The sequence below is a fragment of the Lactuca virosa genome, chromosome 3 (assembly GCF_052849685.1).
Source record: "Lactuca virosa cultivar CGN04683 chromosome 3, Lactuca_virosa_CGN04683_v6, whole genome shotgun sequence".
Taxonomy (NCBI): Eukaryota; Viridiplantae; Streptophyta; class Magnoliopsida; order Asterales; family Asteraceae; genus Lactuca; species Lactuca virosa.
The window spans coordinates 347,674,993-347,700,278 of NC_136428.1; the positions used below are offsets into that span (position 1 = coordinate 347,674,993).

Sequence of the window (25,286 nt, forward strand, 5' to 3'; positions counted from 1 at the left end):
ATCACGGGAGATCTAGGCACATTGACAGAAAATACCATTTTATCAAACATCGAATAGAAGAAGGACTCCTCGTGGCAAAGAGGGTATCATCAGATGAGAACCCAGCAGATCCCCTCACGAAGGGACTGAGTAGGGTTAAGCATTTACAGCATGCGAGGCGCATCGGGCTGAAGGATGATATTAGTTTCAATAATTAGATTTCTAAAACTTGTAAAATGTAATTGACATTTTGATGATTAAATAAAAGTTGTTATTTATTTATGAGTAAAGTGTTACTATCTTATGTTAATCGTTTACTATGGTTTCAATTTTGCATGTTTTGACTTCCAGAATAATTATTTTATTCGAACTCTCCACAGTCGGTCATATGTCGGAAGTAGATATGAATCAAGACTATCATGAATTTGGTTTGTATAATATGTCTAAAGGGTATTAGACATAGCAATAGTTGCTGCAACATTCATGAGTGCTCATAAGTTCTGAGTATTGGATTCAACCCACGCTCACTTGCATCACTTCATGGAATTTATCTCGAGTGATCGTGAGACGGTAATATCATATAAATCTTTAAGCCTAGAGATATGAGTTGTTGACTATGAGTTGGTTATTCATTGATTATACGAAAACGCATTGGTAACTCAATGTTATAAAACGTGCTTTTGTGCGTAATTCAACAAGTAGTCAGTACAAGCATATGAGTCGAAGTTTATCTGTTCCTTCTAGAAATAGAAGCGATATCTGGGCCCCTCGATGATTTGGTTTTGACTTATGTACCAGGCCCGGTCAGAACCTAATTGATGTGTTCAATTTAGTTCTATGTCGAAACAAATCAGAGATCAAGAAACAAATGCTCGACAATAAGTACGACCATGTTCCATGTGTTTGTCCGGCTGATATCTTGAGAGCAGAGAATTATATGATCACTTATCTTAAATGGCGTATCATTATTATCTCAGTTCCGAGAGACTTTGAAAGAGCTACGATTGCTATTCGGATCCTGAAGTCATATTTGCAAATATAGTTATTAGACTTATCCAAGTGGGAAACTGTTGGATATAGTGTCTAAGTCCATAACTTTATTTGGTATGTACTTGACCCGACCCGGCATGGTCCATTTGGGTTGCATGGCATTGCAATACTTGGATAGACTAAATGAGAGAAAGGACACTTGTGATTATTAATATATTATAAGTTCTAATATATTAATAATAGTATTATTTAACTAGTGTTGATCAAGTATTAATATAGAATTAATTTGGTGATCAAAATGAGACTAATTAAATACATAGGGTTGATTATGACAATCATCTAATCTTTTATGGTGGATTCATGATCCATGGTTTATGAGTTAGGTTATAACCATTTGGAGCTCCATGGATATGGGAGTTACAAACCCATGGATCATTAGAAATGAAGAGTCATGACAATTAAAGGCATTCATGTGTAAACCCTAATTGTGACAACACTATAAAAGGAACCATATAGCTAGCAAAATCGGCCACTAGTTGATTCTAAGAGGGCATAACCGATTTTGAGTGTTAGTGACATTCTCTCAAGTTATTCCAAGTCTTGTGGTGTTGTGTGAAGCATTTGAGGCACAACATTTGGGGTGCTAGGCTCACAAAGTCTTCAAGGAATCCAAGCAACAAGAAAGGTATGTACTTCTACTAGTTTTTATATTACATATTCCCCATGCCATGCTAGTTAGGAAGTAAACCTTGAAAAATCAAATTTGCATGTATATTAGAGAAAACATAGATTCAAGGTTTATAGGGTTGCATGTACCCCATAGGAGTGTTAGAATGCTCAAAACCCATCAACAACCCCTAGGGTTTGGGTTGGGAGTCGGTTCCCAGTTATGGTGTGGAATATTCGAGACGTCTTGAGATCGGATCCAGGTTAGGATCGGGAGCGGGCAGCCAATATAGGCCAGCATTTTCAGGGGATCGTGTTAGTGAGATCATCCGGGAGTAGGTGATCAAGATTGTCCGAGGGAAGTTTCCGGAGATGTCGGGTCTATTAAGACCTCCATGGTTGAGTATTTCAATGAGCGCTATGCAGCCATTGCCGAGACGGTTGTCGCGGAAGCTTAAACAGCTGTAACGACGACAAGGGGAGGAGTTGGTCGAGCTTCCCAGTTCTGAGACATATTCTGATGAGCAGAGGGCTGCAGTTATTTGGGATCGGGAAGATGATTTGTACTCGTTATATTTACACGGGTGGAGCGGGAGAGGCTAGCATGTGAATTTTCTAGATTTGAGGCTCGGGGGTTTGCTCGAGGCTGGAACGTGAGTCGCAGGAGCTCCGGAAGGGAGTGACGATTATGTTCAGCTGGGGTTTTGCAGCTGGAAGGGGAATGATTTATTGAGGGATTGGATTGTCGTTTTGTAGAGCAAGGATTGTGCCCTCTCATTTTTTCGAGCTCAAAGGAGTGAGCAGACTTGTGACCCCAGGATCAAGTTGTATTCCAGCTCGGGGTCAGTTGGTTGCAGGAATAGGCAACATTATTTCAGCACCGGTGAGCACAGAACGGTCAACGTGGCCTAAGTATTTGTGAGGTCCGGTTTGCCTTGGATCTCTTGTATCGGATGGAAAGGATTGATTGTGCGATCTATTGCACTTCCAGGATTGTAGACTATGTCTTGGGAGTAGTTTGTAGCCCGGTTTAGGGAAGAGGTTGTTTCAGCTGCTGCAGTTCAGCTGTGGGCGTTTGAGCTGGTATGTGAGTCAGGGTGCGAACCCTGAAGAGAATGATTTCTAGAGCCCGAGAGCGGGAAGCTTATTTGGGACACCTTTGGAAAAGGGGGTATTATGTGGGAGGTCTGCGGATAAGGTCCCACAGACGGGTTATTCAACATTGTTAGGATTCAGTGGTTAGCAACCATTATTGTTTGACGGACTAAAGCGCCAATGGAAGGGGTTCGTTGTCGAGGAAGTGTTCATATGGTTCTTAGAAGTGTGTGATCAATTGGGATTATCTAGCAATGGAGCACTAGTGGGAAAGAGTTGGTTTTCATTGGATCGATCGTTAGGAAGTGAGAATGATTGAGAATCCTCCAATTTTCATGTATTATGAAGGCTTAGTCGAATCTAAGTGGGGGAGTGTTACCCGAGATGCCGAAGTGGGAGGGGTTTTGAAACGGGGTTAAGTTTCACAACCCGATAGGGAGAATGGAGGCCCTAGTGGCTGCTTGGGTTGAGGGTTGTGTTGATTGGGGGTTCGGCAAAACTCCCCAGCATGAGAACACATCTTCTGGGTGCTTGATAGCAGAAGTTGGGGAATTAAGTTGGGATTCTAGCCATGAATTGAGTTCATTTGTGTGTTAGTTCGAGTACGTGTTCGACCAGTATGGAAAGTGTTGTAAGACTACGGGGGTAGCCGTAGCAATCACTATCAATCAGTAGGTCTGTCCCCAAGTATGGAACATGTTGCTGGAATAGGCTGAAGACTCCAGTGTATTTTGGTTTGATCGGAAGTTGTTGTTAGAGATTAGATGGAGTGCAAAGGATCTTGGTGATCCCATCAGTTCGGAGTGTCTCCGAGGTTTCATCTTTTTGGATCGGGTATACTCCAGTTGGGGACTGAGAGTGGATCCGAATGGGTATTAGTCAGTTTTGGGAAGGTTTGGGATTACAATATCCTGTCATTCAGGTTCTGGGAACCGGTTTAGATCTTTCTCACGATCGTCTATGGCATTTGGATAGGGTTGAGGCGGTCCTGCTCTATGCAGTAGGCTAAGATACCCGGTGCGGGCCGACTGTAAGTCGTAGGCACGGAGGCTCGAAGGGAGAAGTAGGGTTGAGGCGGTAGGCCAACAAACCCTGAGAATTTCAACTCAATAGTTGAATTAATTAGACATGTTGGTATTCTAACCCGAAGGGGGTGATATGGGTTAGATATGAGTGTCGTGCTGGTTGGCCGGTAATGGTAGGTATGTTGATAATGGTTTAAGTTATTGTGATGTGTCTTGGGATGTGTGTGCGGTAGTAGTTTTTGTATCGTATGTTGTTTGTTGATGAGAGGAGCGTCATTTAGGCCCTTCGAGTGGCGGAGGAAAGTGGATATCTGCAGGGTCGGAGTGTTGGACAACTGAAGTAACGAAAGTAGTTTCGATCGGTCATCGGGAGCATTCCAGTCATGAGCTGAGGGCTGGGGAGGGCATACCAGACTCATGATGTGGGCTCGGAGGAAATCCAGACATATGCTGAGGACCACATAAGAGTATTCCAGTCATAGGCTGTGGGCATAGAGATTGTGTGATTATGTCTGTTGTAGGAGCGCGTTCGGATTGGATGTATTGTTGAAGATTCGGGGGAGTTGCACTCGGTTGTGACGAATCTAAGGAGGGTGGATGAGACGCAAGGATAGATCCTTGGATCTCAAGTTATGAGTAGACCCGAGTTATGTTCATAGAGGTATTCCAATTTAGGGTATTCCATCCTAGGGATGACCGGACCCTGTGATTGATTGGACCTGATACGTTTGGTATTCCAACCCGAGGGTTAACTAGGCCAAGCATGTGTGGGACGCGAGGGTATTCCATCCTAGGGATGACTGGACCCGTCGTAGGCATGCCTGGTATTCCAGCCCGAGGCTGATTGGGCTAGGCATGAGTGTTCATGTTTCAGTGGATTGATTTTTGTATGATGTTGAGGGACAATTGTCCTGTCAGCATACAGGGTTCGCCTCAGGAAGAGGGAAAGTTGGGTTTCCGATACATTGGATCATCAGGATTTTGTCGGTTGGCAAAGTGGCTTGTAGGTTAGACCTTTCTAAAAGGTTCAGTTGGGTTTTACATCATCTTTCACGTTTCGCAGTTTCGAAAGTGCATCATGGATCAGGGGCGGTAGTATCGTTGGACGACATTCAGGTCGGTGAGCGCCTTTGTTATGATGAGAGGCCTGTGGCCATTCTGGAGAGAAAGGGGGAAGGTTCTGCAGAACAAGGAGGTACCTTTGGAAAAGATGTAGTGGGAGCCCAAATGAGGGTCCGAGTGGACGTAGGAGCCGGAGGCAGAGATGCAGGAGCACTATCCAAGGTTGTTCACCGCAGCAGACTTCGAAGACGAAGTCTAGTTCAAGTGGGGGAGAATTGTAACGCCCCGATTCTCGAATACCAATTTATGGTTATTAATTCTCATGAATTCAAGATCTAGTCGACGATTTGGTTGTCTGACTCATCGAGTAGCAGCGGGTTTGGGCCACGTGTTTAAGTGACCAACTCGCCGAGTCGGAAGAGTGACTCGACGAGTTGGAGCTGGAGGGTGAAACCCTAATTTCCGAGGTTTGGCACCCTATTTAAGGGATCATTAGCCTCCCTTAGTCCCTTTGCAGCCTCTTGAGAGTCCAGAAACCCTAATTCGTGTGTGTGCTCCATATTAGTGTAAATTTCAAGATTGGAAAGAAGACCTTGATGCAAGAAGCTTGAAGATCAACAAGTTGGAGGCAAGAATGTTTGTGGGTCTGAAGTCTATCTCAGCTAGCTTCATTTGAGGTATCAATTCATGATCTTGGCCTCATACCTTTCTAGATCTCTTTGGATGAAATTAGGGCTTCTTGGCTTGGTTGTGAAGCTATTCTTAGGTATGAGCTCAGATCTGAAGTTGTAACTTTAGATCTGGACTCTCTTTGATTTGTAAGTCCATAAAGCTATCAGCATTGGCAAGCATGAACCCCTCCTTAAGTGTAAAACCCCATTTCAAGCTTGGTTTTGGCATTTTGAGTCATTAGAGCCATGCATGCACGTAAAGTTTGCAACTTTACGTGATAAGCATGCCTTGGGAACTTGGATCTGCAGTACGGAGCCTTGGCATGGCTTAAAAAACATCTGTATGGATGAAGGACTGAAGGGACTCGGCGAGTCGCATGGTAGAATCTGCGAGTCATATGAAGATGGTCATGAACTCGACGGGTTGGATGAACAACTCGGCGAGTCTGATTAAGATTGCCTTGGGCGCGGCGAGTGGAATGGTGACTCGGCGAGTTGGCAAGTTATGCAAGGAACTCGGCGAGTAGCTGAGTGTACTCGACGAGTTGAGGTTAACATGGGCTGTTGACCTTGATAGTTGACATTGACTATTGACCAAGGGTTGACCGTTTTGACTTTTGAGGATAATTGTTAAGCGGATATTTATGAATTGGATCATTGATGGTTATAGGTGTTGGAGTTTGGGGCAGTGTTTTCACTACTAGACATACAAGCATTGAACACAAAAACTAGAAACCCTAGGAGGCACATGTAATTTTCGAAATTAACATATAATTAGGGTTAGGATACATACCTTGATTGTTATATTGTAATAACAATCAAATCCTTGAAGATCTTCAACTTTGGTAGCAAGCGCCACAAGTGTCGCACCTCTAATGGCTCACAAACAAACCTAGCAACCAAGGATTACTATGGAGAGAGAGAAGTAGAGTAGAATTTCGGCCCTTAGCCTTTCTTGGAGTGCCTTGGACGAAATCCAACCCTATAGGGGTTCATATAGGTGATAAGGAAGGTTTAGGATAAGGCAGGTGTATCTTAGATAACCCTAATCCCTTAACTTCCACCCTAAGGCTTCCAGGGCACCCTTAGAGCCCAAGGAAACCCTAGGACATGCTAGATTTCGTTCCCCACCTCTAAGGGAGGTTCTAGAATGCTCAATGCACAACTTTTGAACATTGTCACCTTTAGTCCCTGCAGTTTCAATTAATTCCTTTAATCCCAAAATTAATTCCAAATTAATTTCTGATTAAATATTAATTAAACAATATGATTTCTAATTAATATATTATATCCATAATACATTAATAAATCATTTATATTGATTATTAATTTATTAACCAAGCAATAAATTAATAAATCATTCTTCTCTTTCCAACAATTACCCTATTCAATTGCCAGATTTGAAGGTAACCCAAAAAGACATTGCTACTATCAATTCAAGTACATAACAATTATAGTTATGGGCTTAGACACCTAATCCAACAATCTCCCACTTGGATAAGTCTAATAACTATAATTGCAAGTATAACTTCAAAAATTGACTAGCAAATTTTAGCTACAAAAGTCGTTGTCGAATTCTGACCTAGTCAGTGACGTGTCCTTAGATAAGGGATCATATATTCCTCCATTCTAGATATCGTATAGACACGAGACATGGATTTTAATCATTATCTCTGTCTATGTTCTGTTTCCCGATTTCCGATTTATGACGACTGACTAATTGAACAAATCAAATCAGTCCCGGCTTGGCCAAGCACTTTATGGTGTCATCACTAAATCATCGAGGGGCCCACAGATATTGCTTTTATCCAACTTTGGGTAAAAGGAACGGATAAACATCGACTCATATGCTTGCTCTATTTACTCATCAAATCACACACAACAATACGTTTTATAACACCAAGTTACTGGTGCATTTACGTATTATCAATGTGCAATCGATTTGCAAACTGTAACTCATATCTCTTTGTTTCAAGAATATAAGATATTATCGTCTCACAATCACTCGTGATAAAATCCATGAAGTGATTCAAATGAGCGTGGGTTTAATCCAATACTCTAATCTTATTAAAGCACTCATGAACTCTGCAACAAACTTTTGCTATGTCTAAACACTTTATACAATCTACAGACGGACTCATGACAGTCTTGCTTCATACCTACTCCCAATGTATGAGCGACTGTGGATGTTTGAATAACCTAGTTATTCTGGAAGTCAAAACATGCAAAGTGAAACACAATAATAATACTTAATCCTATATGACCCCAAAACTTTTGAGTATAAATAAAACAACTTTTATTTAGTCACCATATTGATTACTCATTATTCATTGTATACTGTTTCAGATAATCAACTTGACACTTGAATTATAACAACAGTTGTCCCATGCACCAAGCATGCACACTATGTTTACCTATCATCCTTTCTTTGTGAAATAGATCAATTGGAAAACATTTCTAATGAAACTCATTTCACAATCCCCAAAACTCATTGTTAGTGTAAGAATATAAAATTCTTGCCACTATTAGAATATGTTAGATTCTAACATTTTATGCAACGATCCTTTCGTAATGTCACGGCATAAAAGTCACAAAGACTCAGCCAATGAAATTACAAAGTTCTCTATCGGAGATTGTTTCAAGACAATTCCATAGACGTGAAGTCTCACGTTCAAAGTACATTCCTTTGAACATCCTTCTTGCATAAAAGTTCCTAATCTCGACATAGATTCTTAATATCCAACTCCCATTTATGGAAACATTCCATATTTGCCATATGACAACTCATTCTAAATAGAATCTTATCTACTCATAATAATGTCGATATGGTCCATCCAATACTATACTTCCAACTACTCACAAGCGACAAATCCTTAGGAAATCTTAGATCGTCCTTTGACAGTTGTTTAATCATTTTAGTCAAATCCGGTTCTAGTTCCTTTTCCCTCTTAATGCTCTAGGCATTTGGAAAATTTTAGAACGGTCAAATATTATAGCATATGCAATCGATCCTATACCCGAAGCGTATGGGACACGATTCATAATGTCTCACATAAAGACGTGATGCTAGACTAGTCCTCTGCTATAATATTTCTAATTGCCATGTTCTCAAAATTTTGATTATGAAAAGGGATGCCGTAATCATAACCAAATTTTGAGAATGCAATTATCCTTTCCATATATAGAATTTCCTTATGTTGAACCATTCCAACATATCATTCATATATATGTGACTAAATTTGACTAAAAACTCACAATCTAAGCTTTTAGATTTGAAATGAAGTATAATATTATCTCCCTTAATTATAGCAAAACAACTCTTCATCCCTTGCAACTTTGCAAATTGAAATTCTTGTTTTCAATAATTAGTATTGTTAACTCGCAAATCATAATAATCATGCTCCCACTAACATGATAATTATCTTCTTACCAGCATAACACTTATGCTCCCACTAGCTTTGACATGTATTCAAAAATCAGTTGGACTTCTAGAAATCAATACTTATTGACTTTCTTACCGAAGTTCATATTTATGATACGAGATGCTTCGATAAGCTTTTATCTAAGCTCATACACCTTTTAGAAAGCTCACATGTGTGTCTAAACTAATTCAGAACTTATATTACTAAGTACCAAATGTTCAGACTAATTTCCAAATCTCACAATTTGAACTATGAAGAGGGATGCCGTAATCATAATCGAATTCGAGAATGCAATTTACATAATCGCCATCTCCTTAAAATCTCTCTTAGTGAAAGCGTTTCCTCACAATCATTTTCATGAAGGAGAGAAACCTTATGACACTTAAATTTTATGATGCATGTGTTCTATCCATGTGATTTTGTCATAACCACAATCATAACATAATGTTTTTGACAAATCCAAACTCTTATGGATAGAACTTATTCATTCTTAATTTCTTGCCATCAAGGGTTCCACCATTGCTTCCCAGTTATTTAGCAGCTCAGTTATGTCATTCAATGTACTTTCATTGATCAAGGTGTTTGCCCTTATGCATTCAATTGAGAACTCGTAGAACTCATATGCATAATCACTCACCTGGATTGGCACATAAATACAATTTTGTCAACACGATAGGTTATAATCCTCAAGTCGTGTGCTAGTGTTTAATAGGTTTACTTCTTGATTTGTTCTTGAAACTTTTCAGGATCTTTAGACTCCCACTGACCTCTTGACATATTAGATTCTCTTATCAAGAAACATTTCTTGACAAAACAAATATCCAAGAGTTAGTGTGTGTCTATATCAAGACAAAACTACGCGTAATTTGGTACTAGTTGGTCTATGTCTTATTCAAGACATCACAACTTACCAAAATGTGCAAATGTAAGAACATTCCTACTTAAGATTATGTCACTCAAGTCACAATCTTGGAGTTTGACTCTAAGACTTGATTTTGGAACGAAGTATGATTCATCTTATTGACTTAACCCATTTTGACAATTCCCGACTCCTCTTCTTAGCCATACTAGTGCACTAAGGTGTCCTTAGAGGATGAATTTTAATATGGTTCTTAAGATGATCATAAAACATGATACAAAAGTACTCTCCCTTCTTCTTAGATTGGAGAAACTTTTATCTTTCTGCCTAATTGATTCTTCTTATTCGTTTTGCCATTCATTGACACTTTCAACGATTCAGAATCATACTTAATCTTTTAAGTATAATCATATTTACTAATCTTTTAGCAAATCATGAGGAACATTTTATCGATCTTCGTGGTGGACTTGACTAGCGCACAACATTGTGTACCAGATCTCATTATCCTTCACTTGACTCACATACTTATGCGAACAAGGAATTAGTCTCAATTTTCCATATACGAAGGTTCTCATTCGTCACACAATACCAGTTGCATGATTCCAAGTTTCTGTCCAACTGAAACTAGCGCGATGAGAATATTTCCTCATTTGGTAAATTTGTGACATTTCCACAAATAACATAACTAAGAATCGAATCCATTTACAATATTGCTAACAATAGAACCATTCAAACACCAATTTTCATAAAATCCGTCGCAAGGAAACATAAACAAGATAAATCAAAATTTATTTTATTGCGGAAAAATATTGTCCTTACAATGCGATTACTAATGAAAACTATGTAAATATTACTTAGCAATCTATCCTAACTCTAAAGTAGTAGCTTAAATATCTGATCCTTGAATCATGCGATCGAAATCCATTTCTTTGCGATCAGACTCAGCTTGCTCCTTCCTTTAAGCTTCCTTTCCTTTCTTCGATCCTTCAAAACATCAAAATTTAATCTTATCACATCATGTATTAAGAATCTCCAAATAGGAACTTAATAGAGTTAGATAGTGGATTTTTACCTGAAGCAGAGTCATACATCTTGACTCTCCCATCTCTTAGATCTCTCAGGTAGTCAGAGCAGCTTCGTAACTAATGCCCCTTCTTTTTGGCAGTAGAAACTTATGGACTCTCAGGAATGACACACAGGACTATCTCAGACTCAGCCTTTCTCTTGCGTAGAGAAAACTTTTCTGGACTTCCAATGTTACCATTGCCCATAGAGGGTTGGGATATTGATTTACCAGACAAATTTGTTGACCAGTGCGCCTAATCATTTCTGATTCAGCAGCAATAAGCAAATAAGTCAAATCAATAAGGGTCATGTCGTGGTCCATCATATAGTACTCTCTAACGAACTTACCATATGATTCGGGAAGTGACTATAGAACCAAGTCAACAGCCAACTTCCTTTAAACATCGACACCCAACAATCCCAATTTAGCAATATGTAACCTTTTATCCAAGACATGAGCACATATAGACTTTCCATTTTCGTGTCTTTTGCTAATAGGGCTTGAGTGACCTTGAACTTTTCAAGTCTTCGAACATGTGGGTCAGGGAGAATTATTGGAGGAGGTGGAGGAAATGAAGCATGATTTCTATTTCCACAATACAATCGTGGAACATCATCTTCACGTGGAAAACTTTTTCCAACGGATTTAAGAAGACCATAGTTGTCAGACTTTGACATCTATAAAACGGGAGAAAATTCAAGTTAGTTGATTGAGTCCTTAATAAAACACCCAAATGAGATATTAAGGCTAGGATCCACCACAATATTCTACAATTTGGAAGAGGGATGTCGTAATCCAACTTGCAGAACATTTGAAGGTAAGTGAATGACGATTCACTAATTTTCCACCATGAAAAACGAAAAGGAGATTAAGTTTTAAATGTATTGAAAACTCCTAGATCTTTTGAGATTCATTGAACTTTTCAATGGCATGTTTAAATCTCGATATGCCCCTCGATTTGTGACTGGGATGCCGAGGATCACAAAACAGGGTGTGAATAACCATGCAAACTTACATGGTGCCCCCAATGTTACAGTCACCTATTTGATGTGCCGGTTAACCACACACGCTCCATCGAACTATGACAAACACCGAGTCACCCTTCGCTACCTTTGCTTAGAACCCATTTAGTGTGCCGGTTAACCACACACGCTCCACTAACGTCTCAACAAGGGTACAAAGTGTAATTCCATGGAATTGCATCGATTTCACTTTTTCCTAAAGTAACTAAGATTGGGAATTTGGTAAAAACATTTAGTTACTTTATTCATTATACTTTTAATGAGGAGAGGGTTTGCCCTATCCTACCCGTTCGGCTAACGACCCTCCACCAATCAAGGAAGCGGTGGGTGAGAGTGGACACCCATTAAACGGTCATTTTATAGGCCATAACCTTATACCCCCCCTTATAGACCGGCTTCGTGAATGAAGCCTACTAACGGTAAGACTAGCAGTTTAAGTTATACATATATAATATTAGACTTTTAATTATATATATATATATATATATATATATATATATATATATATATATATATATATATATATATATATATAGTATAAGAGTGTATTTTACACTTTTAAAATACTAGGTGGTTTTATTAATTTTCTCTTTTAATTAAACTTTTAATTAACTTAATAAAACCATAAGGGTGTAATTTGAACTATTTTGATTTAATAATTATTCAAAAATTAAACAATTAATTAAATTATTACATCAAATAAGGATTACCAATATAAATTAAATATATTAACTTAATTTAATCATATATCCGTGGATTTCGAAATTTAGGCAGGGATATCTTTAATTATCCAATTAAACAATTAACAAGATAATTACCAAAAATAACAACCTACTAACAGATTCCTTAGATTTCGAAATCTTCTGCTTGGAGTGGAAGGCAAGGCTTTCAAACTCGCCTAAAAATCAAAAACCATAGGGTTAGGAAACCCTAGATTTCGACTCCAACGTGGCCAAAGGAAAGGGTTTGAAAACCCTTAGGGATTTTCGAAAAATAGGGTTCTTAAACCCTAATTTGCGAAGATTTAAAGGCCTTAGGGTTTAATAGCCATAAACCCTAATTTTGTCTAGTTCAATCAATTGTACCAAATCTAATTGAAAACAAAAACCAGTCTCTGATACCACTGATGGGTTTTGTACATAACAAACAATCCTATGTGTGCATGAAACCCTAAGGTGAGGATCTATGTTTTCACTATTAGACATACAAGCATTGAACACAAAAACTAGAAACCCTAGGAGGCACATGTAATTTTCGAAATTAACATATAATTAGGGTTAGGATACATACCTTGATTGTTATATTGTAATAACAATCAAATCCTTGAAGATCTTCAACTTTGGTAGCAAGCGCCACAAGTGTCGCGCCTCTAATGGCTCACAAACAAACCTAGCAACCAAGGATTACTATGGAGAGAGAGAAGTAGAGTAGAATTTCGGCCCTTAGCCTTTCTTGGAGTGCCTTGGACGAAATCCAACCCTATAGGGGTTTATATAGATGATAAGGAAGGTTTAGGATAAGGCGGGTGTATCTTAGATAACCCTAATCCCTTAACTTCCTCCCTAAGGCTTCCAAGGCACCCTTAGAGCCCAAGGAAACCCTAGGACACTCTAGATTTCGTTCCCCACCTCTAAGGGAGGTTCTAGAATGCTCAATGCACAACTTTTGAACATTGTCACCTTTAGTCCCTGCAGTTTCAATTAATTCCTTTAATCCCAAAATTAATTCCAAATTAATTTATGATTAAATATTAATTAAACAATATGATTTCTAATTAATATATTATATCCATAATACATTAATAAATCATTTATATTGATTATTAATTTATTAACCAAGCAATAAATTAATAAATCATTCTTCTCTCTCCAACAATTACCCTATTCAATTGCCAGATTTGAAGGTAACCCAAAAGGACATTGCTACTATCAATTCAAATACATAACAATTATAGTTATGGGCTTAGACACCTAATCCAACAAGTCCGACATTGCAAGGTGAGTTATCCTCACTATACTCAAGGGTCTAAAGCACCAAGGCCGACCCTTTGATTTGTTATTTGAGATAGTTACTATTGTGATATGTTAGCTCGTCATCCTGGTAGATAGGATGGTTATATGCTAGTATGATCGGTTAGATCGGTATCCTGGTAGATCGGATGTGGTTATGCTTAGTGACCTATAGTTTGGTCTGACCGTCTGTATGCTAGTAGGAGATTACCTGTTATATGTGCACGTGATTGAGCAGTAGTGGAGGGTATCCCATCCCGAGGATGATAGGACCCTAGTATGTTGTCTTGTAGACTGTTATATGATTATCTGATATAGGTGCACATGTTTGATTGATAGTATGTGGGCAATCTAACCCGATGGTTGTGGGCTGCGAGTATTCCATTCCGAGGATGATTGGACTCATCGTATGTGGGCAATCCAACCCGATGGTTGTGGGCCGAGAGTATTCCATCCCGAGGATGATTGGACTTATAGTAGTTTGGCATTCCAACACGATGGTTGAGGGCCTGGGGTATTCCATCCCGATGGATGATTGGACCCATAGTAGTTGTTGTATGTGTAGGTGTGTGGGCATTCCAACCCGAAGGTTGTGGGCAGAGAGTATTCCATCCCGAGGATGATTGGACTCGTAGTATGTTGGCATTCCAACCCGATGGTTGAGGGCCAGGGGTATTCCAACCTGATGGTTGACTGGACCCATAATATGTTGTTTGTTGCCATATGTGTATGGGTATTTTGGGGGTAACTCACTAAGCTTTCGGGCTTACAGTTTCAGTTTATTGTTTCAGGTACATCAGGAGATCGTGGCAAGGCAAAGGTGTGATCGTACAACTCCTTATTTTTTATGACTTTGTTTCTGGGATGCTCTGATGTGATACATTTTGAAAACAAGTTTTGAAATGGTTAATGGTTTTGGAAATGTTTTAAAAGTTTTAAATTGGCTTGAATTCTATGGGTGTTACAAAATGACTAGATCTATCTCATACAAGTGTAAAGTCCCAAGCTTTTTACCTTCTAGAGCTTCTAGGGCACAAACCAACTTCAGATCTACAAGCTTGATCTTCTTCTCCAACTCCTTGATGCAATGTCTTCACCTTCAAGAGCTCAAAATGCACACCAACTCACACTTAATAAGCTCAAACCCACAAGGAAAGGCTAGGGTTCTCTCAAGACGACTAAGGGAGGTGTGGAGGCTGAATGAGATGAGAGGGAATGGTCCATAAAGTGTTTAAATACTCCACAAACCCTAAAAGTTAGGGCTCCTTCCTGGAACACGTACGCCCAGCGTACTAGGGTGCACCCTAGTACGCTTAGCGTACCATATGTACGCCCGGCGTACTACTTCACTCCTAAAACTACCGTTTTGCCACTAGGGCCTCCTTTTGCCACTTCCTTCCAAATTAAGGGCCACAAGTGACATAATCAAAACCGGGGGGATGAATTTTGAAGCTTCTTGAAAAATGGGATGTTACAATTTTATATCAACTTAATAACTTCAAAATCAATATTACACCATAATACTCTAGTCCAACTATATTTAAGTGAAAGAGAAGGTATTTAGTCTCTCATATTTATAGAAAATCACAAAGAACAAATAAAAAACATGTTAAGCATTGCAAACCTAATATTTTCTTCAAAAAAATTTATTTGTAACTCTTCTGTCATTTTTTTTACAAACCAAAGGTTATTTTTCGAACCTAAGAAGGTTTATTTTTTTGCACATTTTTTCAGAGATGTGAAAATCTAGTACTTATTGGAAAATAAACTTAGCAACGCTAAACCTTTGTCTTTACGTCGCTAACCGTTATCCTCATTGATTCCTCTCAAAGTAAAACTCATATTTGCATCGCTATCTCTAATCTTTGCGGCACTAAGCCAACTTTTATGGTATCTTCGAAATTCTTCCTTGTCCACTCCATATTTAACTCCATTTCCCTTCTTTTATCATTATCTCCACATTGTGGACTCATTTATCAAATATGAAGTATTTTATATCTCATTTATCCTTATTTTACATTTATTCATCTAAAATACTAATACATTTTATCATATGTTATGACTAATAGTAGCAAACTAGCAATATTAGCATTCGATATGCAAAGTCCTTAATTGCCTTTGAGGAGAAACCTATGACGCATATAGAGACGTGTAAGGACAAAGTATAGCTGTTATGAGACACTTGAAGAAGACTCGATGATTTTAAACTAGTTGTACTGAGTCCTTCTTAGGAGCTAAACGTCAGTGACATTTTGTTAGTAAATATGCATGGAGATCCATTCATCGAAGTAGAGGAGACGATTAATATCCTAACGTTTTCCATGTATTGTAACAAACTCTAATTATAGATACTCGATGTATACATGAATATCAAGAGTTAATAATGTTCATGAAATTTGAACGCGATCTCTTCAATCAGGCTTTTAACCTTAGTCAGCAAACATTCAAAAATTAATATTCAATAAGTACCAAAAACAAACTTCTTATCATATATACTAAATCAAATATTATAAATATTTGAAAACCCAGAGAATAGAATCATAAATAACAATTATGCATATCCAGTTATTATTGTCTATTGAAACATTAAAACAACAATATAACGTGTTAGGAGGAATATAAAATGGTAATAAATAATAATGTGGGTACCCTCTACCCATCCATCATCCCCGCCGTCCATTCCCACATGCATGTTCCCATTATATTCATGTATTTGCCACCTCTTCTCTTTGGCATTTTATCAAACGCCTCGTCTTCATCAATTATCGTTCTTTCTCTCTTCACCCAACAATCTCTTTTTCTTCAAAGCTTCCATTTGCAGATGGAGAACAGCAACCCAGAGATTCCATGCAAGATCAGAAAGCGGAGGTTCCCGACAACTTCTTCCTCATCGTTTATAAACAGTAATATGTCGCAACTTTTAATCGAGCAAACAGATTCACTGCAAAATGAGAAATGTATGAATAGGTTGGATCGGAGTACCTTCCAAACAGATGAACAGGGGATAATGACATTGCAGAAGTCGGGAGCTGATAATCGACTGCATGAAATGTACGAGAAATCGATTGCGAATTTGAATCGATCTCGAAACAAGAGTCGCGAATCTCCTTGTCGTGATTCTGCTCCCGAGGTTTGTTCATTATTTCTTTGTCAACTTTAAACCATATTTTGTTTACATTGTAACTTGTTAATAGTTATTTTTCTTCATGTGTATACATATATTTTTCTTTTCGATTTTGTGCAGTTCATTTTAAGTAAATGTATATGCTAACTAGTTTTTTTTTTTCAAATTTTCATATTTAGATAATCATTTATCAGTAAAAACGTATTAACAAATGAGAAATAATATTACTTATTTACCTCGTCATATATATAACTTGTTTTTAAGTTAATTTATATTAACGTCATTTTCAGTCATGTAACTAAATAAAATAGACTTCTCTTTTATGAACGTCTTTTCCCATTTCACAAACATGTCCTTTTTATAAATGTCTATTTTATAAATGTCTTTTTTATCTTTTCATATAACTTAATTTATAAACGTCTTTTTTAGTCATGTTATCTAAATAAAAGAAATGTTTTCATATTTACGTCTTTTCTATCTCTCTTTCATATAACTTAATTTATAAACGTCTTTTTTATGAATGTACTCTTTTTCTATTTCAAAATTTATCCACATAAAATATATGTTTTATTGACTTGTCTCAGTTGTAAAAATGTTTTATTTTATGTGGATGGATAAATTTCTTATGTTTGAACAATCTACTCCCATTTTATAAACATCTTTTTTACTGCCTTCATATAATGTAATTTACATACGTCTTTTTTTGTCATGTTATCTAAATAAAATAATCTTATTCAAAGATCTAGAATTTAGTTACAGTTAATATTATCAGTTGATTATCCGATTTTGAGTATTTAGTATCACATACACATAAAAATACCATCTTAGTATTATTCTTACGATGCAAATCATCTTTTCCAATATTAAATTAACTTAGATGATAGAGGGAATATTAGAGGGAAATATTATTTTCTCTTTGAAATTATCTTGGTTAATGAGTTTTTTGTAATTTTAGTCTTATTAAAATGATGCAATTTGTTTAATCAAAATTTATATTTTAAAGAACTTATAAAAAAAATAAAAATGAAAAATAAATATTAGAGACATAACTGGACTTATTGTAAGCTACACATACAAATTAAAATATTTGTCACAATATTATATATATATATATATATATATATATATATATATATATATATATATATATATATATATATATATATATATATATATATATGTGCTATTGAGCCTAGAATTGTGCATTGAATGGTGTAAAAATAAACAAATTAAAACACATCATACTAAGTTATATATATATATATATATATATATATATATATATATATATATATATATATATATATATATATATATATATATATATATCATTTTGTTTGCACACAAGATTATTTGTACGACCTAACACTAAAATAATTTGTGACAAAATATTTTTATTTTTTTATCAGCCAAAAAAAAAGTCGGGATCTCCTTCTAGTACTTACTGAAATATATTATAATAACTATTTTTATATAATATTTATTTGTACCATTTTAAAACCATAAAAAATGGTATATGAGTCATAAAGATATTGATTTGGAGACAAAGTTAGTTAAGGATCCAATGTGCACAAAAGATACTTTAATATTTAATACATAACCAATATGAAAAAAAGTAATAACAAGAATTGTTATTTAGTGAATTTTAGTTTTTATTACTATTTATAACATTGATGGCAACCATATATTTATCGCATTTTGCAGGTAATAAATCCACGCTATGGTGGAATGCCATTGATTTGTGATGCCAGGCCAAATGAGGTAACGTTTGACTTTTAATTCTTAAGGTCAAATTTAATATCAATTTCAAATAATAAATCCAAACTTTGAAATGTATTCATGTGGTAGAAAAAAATACAATTTTTTTTCGGTAATCTTACAAAAATGCAAGACTGCGTTTGGTGGAAAACGTTTATTTTGTTTCTTTCTTCTATTATCTTTTTTAATTATTAGTTTACCTTTATTAATAGAGCGACGGGTGTGGGCAACGCCATAAGGGCGTTATCTGACGTGGCTGTGCCCATAACGACGCCATAACGCGGAAACACTGCCCCAGCTTCCCGTTATGGGGCGTTACGTCATGACGCGTTACCATGGTAACAGATGTTAACGTCATTTTTTCGACCGTTGCATTTTCTTTTCCGTTGAAAAACGGTAATAACACCAAATTAGAATAATAGAAATTAAAAACATCAAAAAAAAATAGAAAATAGTATGTGTTATCTCATGTTATTTGGTGTTGCCCATTTCCACATTTGGTGTTATAACACCAAATTGTGACTAGGATGATGAGGTGGACAATTTGGGTGTGGGAATATGTAATAACATGTTGCCCACACCTAGTAGTCTTATTATACATAGCAATAACAAGAGACCCTATAATGTTATTGAAACAGGGTTTTATTTTAGAAACTATTCCTAAAATTATATTAATGTCAACATATTTTCATTCAATTTCTTAAAAAACTCTATTATTTTCGGTAATTTGAAAGTTTGAAACCCGCATTATGAAATTGTCTAATTTAAAGTTTTGAAACCCCTATTCAGAAAATATAGGAGTTTTAACGTTCTAATATATATATATATATATATATATATATATATATATATATATATATATATATATATATTGGTTTTTTAATTGTCGGATGAAAATAGGTTAAGTTCTTTCCAAGATCAAAAAACTTTAAATTAGAGATTTAAAAATTTATAGGGGTTTTAATGCACTAAAAAAATTAATATAATGGTTTTTTTTTAATAATTAGATGAAAATATATTAGATTTTACTGAAATTTGTTATTTTTATTTTTAATAGAAACATGAAAATATTTTATAAAAGTTGAAAAAATATTCTCAAATTAGAATTTCTTCGAACTATGTAAATTGCATAATAACATTAAGGTTTAAAATATAAAATATCATAAATACTGAATTCACAACACCACAAGAATAACTTATCTATCTTTGTTTGGAATATAACTCCATGTCTCATGTTATATCCTTGTTAGGTGTTATCATTTTGTTTGCACTTTGTTTTTTAGCGGTTAAAAAAAACAGGAAAGCTAAGAAAAAATGGAATTATTAATTTATTTATGTTTTTTATTTGGAAATAAAAGAAAATCTAATATGTTTTATGCTTTCTAGGGAAAGGAGAAAACTCTAAAATCTCCCCTAACATTTATGTTCTAGAATACCTTTAAAAATAGTTTTTATTTTATTTTTTTTTATTTTTTTATTTTTTTATTTTTTTATATTTTTTGTGTTTTCCCCTCTTCCTCCAAAATAAAAGCGTGATAGGGTTTTTGGAATTGCTTAGGGTTTTTGGAATTGCTTATTTAAAGTATCTATTGATTTATTTTGCTTTTGACACCGGTAATAATATGTTTTTTATGTTTGGATAAAACGATTCCATAAACACTTAAATAAAGAGTTTTTGATAAGTCATTTGTTATTTATTTATTGACTTATTTAAAGAGTTTTTTGATAAACTGATTTATTATTATACATAAAATAAATATTTATAGTTTACAGTTTACCAAACCATAAAAATATCTTATTAATTTAATTCGTTTTGATACCAAATAAAACAATCCATATATTTTTTTTTCAAAAGGATAAGCTAATTTTCTTTTTTCTTTCATTTAATGCCTACTAAGTGTGAGACTCGTGTATTACACGAGTTTATTAAAAAATAAAATTTTAATATCAATATATAAATATGAAATATTTTATAATGTAATACTTTACATAACATAATGTAATCTTCTGAAAATTTGCAAAAGAAATTAAATCGTTTGAAGTATTTATGAGAATTTATTACCAAATTAATAGGATGATTTTATTTCTTTATAGAACCATTACAATTTTATGGAATTTTATTTTAAGAAAATGAAAATCCCTAAAAAAATGACAAGTGGAAAATAAAATTTTTAAAATTCTTACAAAATGACAAGTGTCAAAATAAAGGAGAAGATGACATGTGTCAAAAAAAACATTCATTTATTAAAAATGATTAAAGAGGATTGGTGTTCCAATAGTATCTTTTTGAAGTCTTAGAGAGGAAGAATAAATACTTTTACAAATAAACATAAATTATTTTAAATAAATAATACCGACACCCCTTTAAAAATTATATCCATCAGTCCAAATTTGTAAAGTTTGCACAATTTTAAATAGTTATGATAATGTATACGCATCTTATAAATTATGTAGAATATAAATATAAGATAGTATGGATACATGAATAATTTTAAAAGCAAATGGGAATAATTATTTATTCTTTGAAAAATGGGTATCAATTATGTAATGTTTTGTAACATACCACTAGTCCTATAAGTCAAAAAGACAGCAAGCGTGGGGTCACCCCTCTATATTTATTTCAGAATTTTTAAGTTTTGGTCAATAAACGATACAAAATTCAAATATATATCATTATTTATACCCGAATTATACTCTGACAACATTGACAAATTAACACAATAAAGAGATTATAGCACTAAAACATTAAAAACCAAAGAGTTTCTAGCACAGCGGTATCAGGTGGTGCTTTTTTCGTTTGAAGTCGGGGTTCAAGTTCCGTCGTGAAAAGAAATGAAATTAAAAAAATAATGAAATTAAATACCTACATTATTTTGTCTAACTTTGTAAATAAGATAGAGTGGGGGTCAACCTCTATATTAAAATTAATTCTCATTGCACTCAATTATTTTGCCAACTTTTTGCGGTTTGCATCCATTATTATTTCAATTAACGTGTCTTGTTATGAGGTTCTCAATTGGGATGTTTGCATATTAAACCGATATTCAAGGGTTTTTAGTTTAGCGGTATCTGATATTTTTTTTTTCTTTTTAGATTGAAAGTTCAAGTCTCGTTGTAACACATAGATGAAATTAGGTGTTAAATTAAGAATAAATTAGATTTATCGGTTCAAAAAATAAACATATTAAATGGATATAAAATTAGTATTGCTTCAAAACCATTTTAAGAGATTCTACCGATGATTTTCGACCGATTTAATTAAATGTTTTGATTTTAATTCCGATTGTTGATCTTTAGAGAGAAATATGTGTTTACGCATATAAGTTAATTTATTTTTTTAACTTATTATAATATAGTGTTTGGTAAAACTAGTAAAATAGTTTAGAAGTTAAAAAAAACTATTAGAGATATAGCTTATTGATGAGTGGTTTTTTCTATAGGTTTTTAAAATATATCATTATATATTCATTTCATATTATATACTCATGAATTTTAATTATATTTATATTTATCATCTAGTTTTTTGGTTATTTTTTTAATAAATATTTTTATTTTATCAATTACTAACTAACTATCTTTTAAACTCGTCTGTCATTTGTCAAACATAGCCAAAGTAGCTTGTACCAAAAAAAAAAAATGTTTGACCCGTCTTTTTGTATTTTTATGGTAAAGGGGAACTTATGAATTTTACAATATATATAGTAGAAAATAATAATGAACTATATTTAAATGAAAACATGATTGTACATTTGTACATAAGGCGTTATTACTTTTACCATTATCTATTTGACGTTTTCCATAAAGCATAAATGAATTGATGTAAATAAATATTATAATACTCCAATAATTGCAAATAAATGTGACAGTCGGTGGTTCAATTAGATAACTAAAATAGCAAATCTATAGTAAGAATTAGACTACTACATGTCAAAACGTGCCTGTTTTTTTTTTTTTTTTTTTTTTTTTTAAATTACATATTTATTTTAAATATTCTGCTCATGTTAGGTCTACCTGTAAACACTCTCTCTGTTTTTTTTAAGTTTTTTTGAGCCATTATGAAATCTGCATACATTTAAATAAATTTTAGACAACTTCACATGATTCATGCAAATAGCCTAATGATGATCATTGAAACAAAATAGAGTTGATCCAGATTCTAAAGTTAATATGATTCATGCAAATATATAAGATTTCTCTATTTGTCATCCAAAACACGACTTTTTTCTCTTATCAACATAATTGTAACAAAAACTATTAAATTTAATTTGTCGTATTCTTATTGTGTTATGTCAGGGAAAACCTCGAACATGTGTCAAAATCAATACCGAGACCAAGAACAACGAACACTCGGTGCCAAAATCGACACATGGATTGGATGAAATCAAGCATTCACTTACAATATCAAAAGAACTACTCAAACTTCTAACTCACATTTGGACTGTGGACACGAATCATAACCACCATCACCACCATCCAACGAGCCTTTCCCTGGTTTCAACCCTAAATCATGAGCTCAACAAGGCTCGGTCACACGTGAATAAGCTAATCAAAGAACAAAGATCTATGGACACACTTTGCGAGTCGAAAGACCAAGACAAGGTTCGCTTAGCTGTCAAGACCATAGCACATGAATTGGAGACCGAAAGGAAGCTCAGACGACAGACAGAGCGGATGAACAAGAAATTAGGTCGGGAATTAGCGAATACAAAAGCTTCTTTAGGAAAAGCGATAAAAAAAGCCGAAGCCGATAAGCAAGCGACTGAGATGTTGGAGCAATTATGTGAAAAGATGGCACATAGTATTGAGGAAGATAGAGTTGAGCTTGAAGAATTGAAGAAAGAATCGGAAAGAGTTCGTGAAGAAATGGAAGAAGAGAGAGAAATGTTACGTGTTGCGGATATGTTACGTGAAGAAAGAGTCCAAATGAAGCTCATAGACGCAAAGTATGAATATGAAGATAAACACGAACAAGTAAATGTTCTCGTACATGACCTAGAACAATTGTTGGAAGCCGATAATGGCATCGACACTTTAAAATCAACGCCTGAAGTTCTAACATGGTATCAAAGAAAAGTAAACAAGAGTGAAGATGAAAACACCACCAGGAGGGGAAGAAAGGGTGAAGGGATAAGTGGCGGAAATACCCTTGTAGAGGGAACTAGGGATTTGTCATGGTATGATAACATCAAGGGTGAAGTAAATGATGAAATAACAAGCACACGGGACGAGGTCGTCGGGCGTAACTCAGATTGCATTGAGTGGGAATTCGGACTAGACATGAGAAACGGAAATGGAGACTTGAATGAGTGTTTGGAAGAGACGGTTTTAGGGTTTTCTTGTTCATCTACGATGAAAGAGTATGAAGATGAAATGGAAAGATACAAATTGATCAAAGATTTACGTGATCGTATAGTGTCGTGTTCTGATCTTTCTCGAGATACTCTCGGGTCCGGGTCTTATATATAAGTTGCCTTGTAAATTATATTACATGTAAGCTCATGTCTTTGACATGAGAATATACCACATCTATTGAGTATATGAACAACAATACAATTACATACCTCATATAACATCAAAGGGTTTGTAAATAAAATTGAAACAAAACAAAAAACCAGAAAGACTATTAAAAAAACCGAGTTGTTATGGAAAACCAACAGGTCTCTTTTTGTGTTAAAAACAAATTTTAATTTTTAAAACCCAAAAAAAATATTGGAGAGTAAATTATACGAATCGTCCCTGCCAAAATGCATGTTTAGTCACTGTTTTTCAAAATTAACTTTGATCGTCCCTTGTTTTGTTAAAAGCTAGACATGTCATCATTCGTTAATTTAAATTTGCAAGTTTCATCCCTTATGAGACATGAAATGACTATTCTACATTTTTTTATTTCTTTTCTTACAACTATTTACAAAATACAACGTAAAATAAAAACTTCACCCCACCCACCTTATCATAACCCTTCTTTTTCAACCCTCTTTCCCCTAAATTCTTTGATTGACAAATCATCACCATCGCCAGACCATCACCACCCACCATCGTCAGCCACCACCTCTTTTTTCTCACAAAAACACCATCAACGACCCTTCTTCCCTCGTTCTTCTTCCGGTCCTTATGCCACCAACAAATCATCTGTTCCCCTTGTTCTTCTTCCCAGTCGGAGCAGAGAAACACAAAAAACACACACATGTGTTGTGTTGATTCAATGGGGAGAGAGAGAGAGAGAGAGAGAGAGAGAGAGAGAGATCATCATTGCCACCTGTGTGCTAGGGTTTTGAGATTTACCTGCTAGGGTTTCAACGTTGTGCTGGTTTTCGGAGATAAAGTCGTCATCGACACATGTTTGCATCTCCTCCCTCTTCATATTCTGTGTTGTGTCAGTGATGTGTCAATGATGTCAGATCTGCAAGTATCTCTCTAAGAAACCACCTGAATGCTACTATCCCTCTGCCACTATGCATTGTCGTTGCCCAGGGTTTCAAACCGAGCTCCACCGTCAGAATCGAAGCCTTAAAAAAATAAGTTATTAAGGACAAACTAC

At 35.2% G+C, this 25,286-nt stretch overlaps 1 protein-coding gene across 1 annotated transcript; it reads left to right on the forward strand.

Annotated features, from left to right (window-relative positions):
• Positions 1 to 16,548: 16,548 nt before the first annotated feature.
• On the forward strand, positions 16,549 to 24,351 carry LOC145167541 (uncharacterized). Its single transcript, XM_079086762.1, has 3 exons — positions 16,549 to 16,996; positions 18,695 to 18,751; positions 23,042 to 24,351. Exons 1-3 carry the CDS (start codon positions 16,553 to 16,555, stop codon positions 24,212 to 24,214), a joined length of 1,674 nt encoding a protein of 557 aa, XP_078942888.1. The 5' UTR covers positions 16,549 to 16,552; the 3' UTR covers positions 24,215 to 24,351.
• The last annotated feature ends 935 nt before the right edge of the window (positions 24,352 to 25,286 follow it).